Source organism: Primulina huaijiensis, unplaced genomic scaffold, assembly GCF_012295235.1.
Source record: "Primulina huaijiensis isolate GDHJ02 unplaced genomic scaffold, ASM1229523v2 scaffold37775, whole genome shotgun sequence".
Lineage (NCBI taxonomy): Eukaryota > Viridiplantae > Streptophyta > Magnoliopsida > Lamiales > Gesneriaceae > Primulina > Primulina huaijiensis.
This window is the reverse complement of record NW_027358831.1, coordinates 477,118-487,353: the sequence shown is the minus strand read 5'-3', so window position 1 is coordinate 487,353 and position 10,236 is coordinate 477,118. Positions and strand designations below refer to the sequence as shown.

The 10,236-nt window shown below is 33.4% G+C and overlaps 2 protein-coding genes across 3 annotated transcripts; one reads left to right on the top strand and one right to left on the bottom strand.

Moving 5' to 3' along the window:
- The first annotated feature begins 548 nt into the window (after positions 1–548).
- LOC140968686 (two-component response regulator ARR17-like) lies at positions 549–4,677 on the top strand. The gene is made up of 5 exons (XM_073429724.1): positions 549–921; positions 1,173–1,282; positions 3,009–3,086; positions 3,215–3,282; positions 4,123–4,677. The coding sequence occupies exons 1-5, from the start codon at positions 786–788 to the stop codon at positions 4,415–4,417; spliced, it is 687 nt and encodes a 228-aa protein (XP_073285825.1). The 5' UTR covers positions 549–785; the 3' UTR covers positions 4,418–4,677.
- An 800-nt stretch (positions 4,678–5,477) lies between these two features.
- LOC140968775 (probable L-ascorbate peroxidase 6, chloroplastic/mitochondrial) lies at positions 5,478–9,761 on the bottom strand. 2 transcript variants are annotated; one of them, XM_073429876.1, is made up of 12 exons: positions 9,514–9,761; positions 9,266–9,415; positions 8,345–8,465; positions 8,171–8,271; positions 8,004–8,091; positions 7,394–7,461; positions 7,237–7,323; positions 6,784–6,858; positions 6,622–6,699; positions 6,371–6,475; positions 5,998–6,072; positions 5,478–5,714 (listed from the first exon to the last, which is right to left on the bottom strand). In XM_073429876.1, the coding sequence occupies exons 1-12, from the start codon at positions 9,661–9,663 to the stop codon at positions 5,562–5,564; spliced, it is 1,251 nt and encodes a 416-aa protein (XP_073285977.1). In that variant the 5' UTR covers positions 9,664–9,761; the 3' UTR covers positions 5,478–5,561. The 2 variants fall into 2 exon arrangements, with proteins under 2 accessions (XP_073285977.1, XP_073285978.1); XM_073429877.1 differs by having other exon boundaries at positions 5,478–5,877; positions 9,514–9,757.
- Positions 9,762–10,236: the final 475 nt, after the last annotated feature.

The following is a 10,236-nucleotide window of genomic DNA, read 5'->3' as shown; positions in this document are numbered from 1 at the left end:
TTATATATGTGTGTGTGTGTGTGGAAATATAAATTTCGTGATGTTTTATTTTTTGATCCATTATTCAGTCAAAATTCAGTATTAATATTGTATCTTATTCCAATTTTTGCAATTTAATTAGTCCTTCCCTCGAATAACGTTATGACGACCTACTATGTTAGAAAAATGATTAAAATTATACAAAAAAAATATAAAATTAACAAAAAAATTTGACAATATAGATGATTAAAATAACAAAGATACAAATAGACAAGACCAAATTTGTATTTTTTTCGTGTATATACATATTTATATTTATTCTGAAAATGTAGAAAAACGCGAGTCGAAATTTTCATTATGCATGTATGTTAAATAAATAATACGTTGTACATATTAAATAATTTCATAATTCGATAAATGATAAGATGAATAACTGGAAAACAAATTCAAAGTGAAATGTTAATTATTTGATAAAATAATATAAAAAAAGCTTTAAATTTTGTGATTGAAGTGACGTACGAGAATAAGTAATAAAATCAATTCATATAACATGATGTTCTTCACACCCTGATCATTTTACTACACAACTCCTCCATATAAATCCGCATGCCCCTACATATCCAATATATATATATACTCCTCCATTCATCCACACAAACACACACACTCAAATTTACATATATATATTTATGCATATATTCTGATCATCTGGGCTTCCATGAAATCAACCGTAACTACGACGACAAACGAAGAAATCCGCAGATTCAGTTTTCTTGAATAATATATATTCCGAAATTAATTATCAAATGGAGAATTCAGAGGAAGCTCATGAACTCAAAACTGAACAAAAAATCAAGCATCGTTTTCATGTATTGGCTGTTGATGACAGCCAGATTGATAGAAAGCTTTTGGAGAGGCTCCTCACTGTGTCTTCTTACCAAGGTATATACATATACATACATATATACATATATATATATATATGCGTGTGTGTGTGTGTGTGTGGTAGTTACAGAAAGTGTAGATGAATTTCTTGTTTTCAGGTTCATTAATTGTTTCCATTTCGAGGTCTATTTTAATCGATAATATTTAATAAACCGTGTTGTTTAATAATGATTAAGCATGGAGAATACTTGATTTTTATATATGAATCAGATAGCTAGCTAGCTGTAATAATATATAAATGTTTGCAGTGACATGCGTGGAATCTGGAGATAAGGCTTTGGAATATCTGGGGTTACTCGATATTCAAGAAGAGAATGAATATGAAACACCATCATTATCAACTGCATCAAAGCCACAGGTGAGAAAATTCAATCTTTTTTTTTTTTTTAATCAAAACAAATTTTCATTATTTAATCCTGAGAACCCAAATTTTATATTTTATAAAAATAAATATATGTAATATGAATTTAAATTCTAGCATTTGTAATTTCTTTCTTCTTCTTCTTCTTTAAAAAAAAAATTGAATTAGTGTAATTTGATCTGTACAAATTATATGCAGATCGATTACTTTCTCTTTACATGTGTTATTTAAGCCAATATCTATCTAATATGTAAGAACTCGAATTTATTAAATTCTTAAATTTTGGGAATATTTGTTGAGAATTAAATATATATATATATCGTTCGCTGATAAATTCAGGAGACTGATACCAAGTCAGTATCATTCAAAGGTAAAACAAAAAGATTAGCTTAATTTGAGGCACAATGTTCGTAGATCGCCTTTTTATTATTATTATTTGTTGTCTCTAAAAAGGAGAGATATAAAGATGAACAAGATTAATATATAATAACTTCACAAATAACAATATTTTTCAATTTCAAAATTTGAAAGACATTAGTACTTTTCAACCTTCGTCCTTTTCGTTTATATGAAAATTCGTAAGTCCTCTAGTTGGTAAGACGTCCATATATGAATACACATTTAAACCAACATAGAAAAAAAGATGGTTAAATTGGTACTGTTTTATTTATAGCAGCAGGGAATTTCAGACCATGCACATTTGGTACATTAAACTCCACATAAAATTTCTACCATCAATTTAATCTTTGGCGATAAAGTTTGAGATTTGAAACCGGATTTAAAAAAAAAAATTTATATTGATATTCGTTTCGGATATTTTTAGGATTTGTCATCCTAACCCAAAATTTTGATTAATTTTCTATATTTCACCGTATAATTTCGACTATTATCGTTGCTCGTTTCATGTGTATGAATAACATAATGAATATGAATGAAACGAGCTGAGCCCCAAATTCGATCATAGGTTTCCTCTTCTAATTTCCTCCTCCCAACTACTTGAGGAATTGTTCTTGATTTGTCTTCATAAATTCATGAGAAGTCAACGTAGGAGTTTACTTTTTTTTTTTTTATTTTTTTTAATATGTTCTCATTAAGAATGATGCAATAGAATGGGGACCTTAGAAAACACTAATTCTTGAGGATCCTATGTTGACTTCTTGTTTTCACACGACAAATCAATGGCACTTCCTATGGCAAGAAGTGTTGATTGAATATATTGCTATCACCTTTTATTAACGTGCAATATATTTCTCCATTTTTTTGGGATCGATTCGTTTAATTTCTCCATATTGATGAATCCTTAGCTTAGGATGAAGTAAATCTCTCAGAGCTCACACCATACATTGAATCCAATGACCGAGTTTTGTCTACATTATACCAGGAGTAACTCTTCTGATATAGTATAGACACTAGTAGAATTTTTGGTTTTTACTTCGCCAAAATTACTTCAGCGATTATTAATTATGAAGAAGTATATATCAATCAACTTCGGTAATAACACTGGCGAAGTAAAACATTATTTTTTATTTCACTTCTAATTTTTTGTAACATTTTACTTCGACAGAGTTGTTTTGATAAAGTAAAAAGTTAAAAAAAATTTGAAATTTATATTTAGTAAATGAAAGAAATTCTACTAGTGAGATAAAACGATTAACAAGTCATGTGTTGTTCAGATCATGACATGCATTTTTAATATAACGCAACTTTTTCTGAATTAATGCAGGTGTCGAAAATTAACCTAATCATCACAGATTATAATATGCCAGGAATTAGTGGTTACGATTTATTGAAACGAGTGAAGGTTAGTAGGTGGTCTAAACCGAAGTTGCATCAATTTAATTTGTTGGTTTTTGTACATAATTTTTCCTTTAAATAAATACTGGGAATATTTTACATTTATTTTTTTTAATAACAATTTTTTTCCCACAGGATTCTTCTTGGAAAGACGTACCGGTTGTTGTTATGTCGTCGGAGAATGTCCCCTCAAGAATAAACAAGTAAAATTCACGATCTTTGATCCACATATATAATTCACTTGCATTGACAACTATACCCTAAGGCTTTAAGAAATGACAAACTCCGGGTTGTTTTATATTATGTTACTTAGAAAAGTGGCAATCCTCATCATTTTAAGCCATTTGTCATGCGTTTAGGGGTTTGCTAGCTAAAAATATCAGCTACTTTGTTAATTTTAGTGTTCTTTTCCCCCCCCAAAATCCAAACAAAACTTAGTGGAGAATTTAGGGCTGAGAAAATATACCGAAATATCAAAATACCGAAATACCGTACCGAAAAAATACCGAAATTACCGAAAAAATCAATATACCGAAAATTTCGGTACGGTACCGTACCGAAATTTTCGGTATCGGTATCGGTAAGTAAATATTTTTTTTTAAAAATTTTTTTCGGTATACCGACAAAATTTTCGGTGTCGATACGGTATCCGGTATGAACTTTTTCATATCGAAAATTCGGTATACCGAACATTCGGTATCGGTATCGGTATGGAAAAATTCCATACCGATATTTACGGTACCGTAGTTCGGTACGGTATACCGTACCGTACCCACCCCTAGGAGAATTGATATAAAGGTGAAGGATATGATGTTATTAGATTCAATTGAAACCAAAATGTCAAGGACAATTGATGTCATGATTTTTTCACAATACCCTGAAAGCAGGTTGAACTAACTAGTTTTTGGGAATATGATATCAGAATAGATAAATTTTTTATTTACCTTTTACTTTTGACAAAGTATCCAATTGTTCCATAAGCTCGAAATCGAATAATATTATTTGTGTAGCTAATTAATGTGTGTGATTGTTATATGTACTAGATGCATGGAAGGCGGAGCAGAAGAGTTCTTGTTGAAACCAGTGACGTTATCAGATTTAAGTAAACTCCATTCCCATCTCCTCAATTCCATCACTCACTATCCTCCGTGCGACAAAGACGAACAAGAAGAAGATGAGCAGGAGGACGCCATAGTTAACAGCGTTGTAAATTCAAACAAGAGGAAGGCGACATCATCAGAACCCTCAGAGAGAAGGCCAAGAGTAAAAAATTGCATGTTGCCTGAGAATACACGAGTTTCTGCATCTCTAACCACTGGCGGATCCAATATAATATGAGGGTCGGTGGTTGGTCGCCTCCTCTTAAACCCAAAAAAAAAATTGAAACTTTGTGTAATTATTTAAAGATTCAAGCCTCCCATAATTCCTATCTCGGCCTCCACCTCGAAAATCTTGGGTGCGATCCTTACAAACATGATTTTATTATTATCATTAAAGGAGACGAGCATTAATTAAATAGTTAGGATGTACAAGGGAATCAAATAGGAAATGGGGGTAAAAGATTTGAAATATTGGTTATCGGGTTATTTTGGATTGAATATGATGTGATTCCGTGAACAAATTTATATCTGAGGAAAGAAATATTCCTACGTGCTTTTTTTTTTCCCCGAAACATATTATAAAAAAATGAACTTGATTGTAGAGTAATTATGTTATATATCTGATGAATAAAACATATTGTTCATCAATAATCCACCCAAACGACTACGTATATTTTGAATAGTTACATATGTGTACATTGTAGGTATGTTTCTGAAAACAAAGTGCGAGATTACATCAAGTAAACTTATCTTTTAGAATCGAATACAGAAAGGCATAAAAAAAGATGGAAGAGATTGCATCAACAATGAAAATAAGAAGAAAAAAAGAAAATCCCTAAGAAGAAAAAAAGAAAATCCCATCACCGAAATAAATTGAACTGGTTTGGCAATTCATTTTGAACATTTTGTCAATTTGATTATTTAAGTGTTTTCAATTCCATTAGCCAGATAATGAGTCTGATAATATCTAATTTTATGAAAAAAATTCGATGCTATGTTAATTTAAAATAATTCAAGAAACTTCATAAATTTGACTGAATCAATATTTGAATCGATGATAAAATACCTTAAGCAATGGAAGAAAGCACCAAATTTGGGGTCTAATCGAACAATAAATCCATAAGGCCAAAATAGTTAAATGTTGACCAAGCAAGTTCGTGAAAGGCAGAAAAGTTGACCCCTGATGATTGGGGCTCTGATCTTTCATCTCTTTATCCTTAAATTTCACTAGTTTGGTTTGTTTGCAAATTTATTTTAAGTTGCAAGTTCTATGGTACACGTATCATTACCAGAGAGAGTGTAGCAGTAGGGGATGGCATGCATGCTTCCAAATAATAAAAGGAAAAATGTTGAACATATTATGCTCACGAGACCAAAACCATTCAGTTCATAACCAAAGATGTCACTAGTGCCAAAACAGCAACAACAATCATTATATTAAGGAAATAGTTTGACCGGAGAGGCTTATCTGGGCTCCCCCCAATCGTTTCATACTCTGCTCGGATCTTTTGTTTCATAGTCTCTGATAACTCTCTCTGCAATTCAAATAAGTAAAGACTCATTGAATTTATTCTTCTCCTTCGTTAAAAATGTCCAAATTTTAGAAATCGTTGTTCACACGATTTGGTAATAGCTTCAATCTCTTGTTATTTTAAGTAACAGCAAACGAAAAGTAGACACTGGTATTCAATTTTAGTCCTGCATCAGTCATAAAAAGTAACGGATTTAAGAACTTGCACCATCATTCACGTGAAGATTATGGTGCATAAGAAGGGAAGTAGACAAGAGAGAGTTTGAATAAGCTATTCATAAGACTACCTTTCCCGTCGAGTACTTGGCTGCAACAAATTTTTCTGGTTGACCTTGAGGAGGACCGTCATCCAACGGAAAGCCCTGCAAAAGAATTAGGTTGACTTGATAATATAGAGTTGACATATTTTTGAAATAAATTCTAACCAATCTCAAAAGTTATAATATTTGCGATACTTAAGTCTTGGTTAATTAGCCGATGATAAGAAAGGAACAAGTAACAAGCACATATAAGAGGTCTATCTGCAGTCCAACAATGTAGATGAACAAAATAACTACAGCAAATATTAGGACCCATTTGGACAAACACCAAACGATGAAAACAACGGAAGGTAGAAAAAGAATATTGAAATTTGTGCCGCAAAAATAACTAAGAAAATACCTCAGGTGGCTCAAATTTTGATCCAAGACTGCTGAGCTTAGCATGGGCTTCAGCGTAGTCCTTGAAAAAGGCATCTTGATTTTCAGCATATTTCTCTGCATATTCCTGAACAAATGTAATACCACGTAAATTGAGGAGCATACAAAGAAAGCCTCTCAAGGGAAGATACTGCTATTTTAAAATGATCTTTATCTACGTAGAGAAGGCATTACACATAAAGAAGCTCTTAATGAGTCGTTCTTCAATTATACCTTGAATGAAGGATCTTCAAAAAGAACAGCATCTGTAGGTAAAACCAACAGGTCTTCATCTTTCTTTTCTTTGATATCCTACAAAACAATTATACTTTAGAACAGAACCAATTTATTTCTACTCGACAAATCAATAGGAGGATGAGAATATTATCACTGCACCTTGAAGTATGAATTATCAAATTTCAGCCACTGCGCCGTCCATGACTGTCCTCCAGGAGCCCCAGGTCCATCTTTCTGCAATGCAAAGAAACAGATCGTCAGCAGTCCTTACATTTACGTAAAAAATGACTAATGAATTTGGTTGCACTTTGTTAGCAAATGCTGAAGCCCGAAAACTGGTCTAATTACTGCATATAAAAAAAGTAAAGCAACAAGGAAAATAGATCATTATAGATTTATAACTCATCAACTTAGCAAAAACATTTTCGACTGATATTGCCTTTCCAATTATACAATGCCCCACTCAGTTTAATCAAAGGAAGCTTAAGCATCAAGGTTCAGAGCCTTTCTGTTCCTGACAATCTTTTTTGCTAGTCGAAGTAAGACAACAAGATGAAATGAAGCATGCGATAAAAGGCTGATATACTATAAAAATAATGTCCCGCTCAATACCGTGTATTTTGTCTCAGGTTTTCCCCATCCACTACGCTCAGGCCTCGACCTTCCAAGAGTGTGGGCACCAGAGAGTGCAACTATTTCCTGGAAAGAGAAAGCCAAGCCATAAACACCATGATCCACTATTAAATTCAGAAATAAAATAGGCGATTACCTTATCACTTAATCCCATGCGGCTAAAAACATCACGTATATGAGTGGCAGGAGAAGGGGGACCAGCATCTGATGAATGAAGACATTTAGTAGCTAATTTTGAAAGAAAGAAGGTATGACAATTGCAGTCTAATATCGACGGTTAAAAAGTGCACCATGAATTTTAAGCATATGATCTCAGAAACTACAGTATGTAGTCGCCTAAAAAACCTACTTCAACTATGAGGTCACAAAGTTGAAGCAATTGCTAATTTGCTATATTGTGATTTTTGTGATTTTGTGAGCCAATACTATCTAGATATCAAAATAAAAAACAAAAAAGTTAATCCCAAGTAAATGTTGGCTAACGACTCACAGAATTTGATGCCACACAGATGCTGAAGTACGTTAGAGAACATTATTTTTCAATTTCAGCAATTTTTTTGAATCACTAATCAAACAAGGCATAAGTGTTATTGGTGACCGAAGGGCCAATTGACCATGTAACCGTGACCAACAAATATCGATATTATATGATATCTCAACGTTTAGATGAGACCCATTTTACTCTTCATCCAAGATGATTTAATAGCTATTGTAATGCATCACATAAAGTGATTTACAGTTTTTACCAGGGAGCCTCCCTTCTTCTGGGCATTGTTCAGGTTCCGTCACATCTACCCTTCCATACTTCATAGGAATTTTGGGGCCTCCAGCATCCTTCGATTAAAAGAAGAGTCAGGAAAATAATTGCTAAATAAATTTTCTAATTTGCACAGAACCAAAAGAAAGGAGCAACCTCAATAGCCGTAGCACTGGCTAACTGAAATAAGTCCGCGTATGTCACGCCAGAATACTTTTCCTTGATGGGCTGAAGAAGTTTAAGAGCATTTACAAGCCCTGCACATCAATAAGCTGTCAGGTACCAATTTCACCAACCAGGAAAGAGTAATTCATAAAATTGAAATATTACCAGCATTTGCACCATGTTTCAGTTCAATATCAAATCTTAAACTTCCATTGGCACCACCTCTTTTTGGCCACTCTTCAATATTCTTGTTATACGTACCAGAATCATGCCAAGCCAGTCGAACCTGTCAAAATAAAAATAATACCTCTTCCTTTTCATGTATCTCATCATTAGAATTTAAAATTGCACCGTTGATTACACCAGGAGAATTCTAAATAAGAAGTATTCCTTAAAAAAATGCCGACATCAATTTGATGAAAAAAGGTTTACAGCTGAGAAAACCATATTTAATAATTTCACTCTTCCTGCGACTAAGAAAATATATAAATTAAAATTTTATTTCAACTCCATTGAAAACAGAAGGCATGATAACAGCTGGCTAACTGCAGGTGGAAACGTAAACAAGCAACAAAAAAATCAATAAGCTTAGTGTGTTAGCTAACAAAACCTAAAATGTTGTAAACAAACAAGATACTTAAGTAAGAGTTAAGTAGGGACATATCTCAGATAGAGACCATACAAATACGTACAAGCCTGTAAATGTTCAACAAGTCAACAAAATTCTATTATCACTCAAATATCTCAATTTCTCAGTCTTCTTCCAATTTAAGATTTCTCCATCGCTTGAAATTTTCTCTGATTCTCGGCATTCTTCCTTCTCATTAACTTCAATTTTATCGAACTTTGTTCAACTTCCACCGTTTTCCTAATTAAAGATGAATATTTTTTACCCCCTAAAATTGATTCCTGAAGATCGCAATGAAGGTGTTCAGTTAACATGATAATATACCGAAATTGATAAGGTAAAACTGTAGAAGTCAATTTAACAAACAACCCGCATTCAAATATTCGACTATTTATTTGAGAACAATCCTTCCAAACAAATATTGAAAAGAAAATGAAAGGTGAACTCGGTAAGCTCACCAGAATAGGATGACAGAACTTAGTCTTCAGGAGCTCCTTAATATCCTCACGCGCACTTTTCAATTGCTCAGGGTCCGATGCAAAGCATTTCGGCGAAGCAACGGTCGAATACCCAATCCTCCCATTCGAAAATCGCAACGAAGCTCTCTTCTAGCGAAAGGAAACAAACACGAATCGATTTAACATTCATTATTGAAAACCATAAATTTGTATGAACCCCTAAATCTCAACGCTAGTTCATAGAAAACCTGGGGAAGGAATTGGAAGGAGAGCTGTGGTGAGGATCCGAATGACTTCAGGCACAGAGAAGAGGAGTAGGCGAGTTTGGTGGCGGCTGCGGCGGAAGGAAGAAGGCGCGTGGCGGCTGCGGCGGCGGTGGCGGCAGAGAGAGAAGTCATGGCTGGTAATTGGGAGAAATGAAGAATGCTGGTTGGCTGGTGTGTCCTTATATTTTGGATTTGGGAGGGGCGCGTGGTGGGCAGTGTTTGAGCTGGACCTCTCCGGTTCGGTTTCTTACAATTCCTTTCAGTGAATGCCGAAAAACGAAGAAAATTTTGATTTGCCCATTCTCCTAGTATTTTGCATAATTTAATAATCCAACGACAGCGTCGTGTATTAGATTCTCTCCGGTAATATTTGGTACTTTTAACCCCTATTGTGCGTTACATTGTATCTTGAATAAAATGTTATATTATATATATTAAAGAATTCAACAATATAAATTAATGTTAGAAAAAAAAATTAGAGAATTAGACAATGACTACGATAGTTGTTGTCGTTGTTGTTGTCCGAGTGAATATTCCGACAAAATGGGTCTGTCCATATTTATTTATATAAAGCACAGCATTGTAATATTTATAATTGTAATTAAAAATTTTAATTGCACTTTTCCATTTGTGCACTGGTCCAAATAATCAAATGAGGCAACTATCAACTATGTTTGATTACCAACTTTGAGTCTCCTTGTTCTA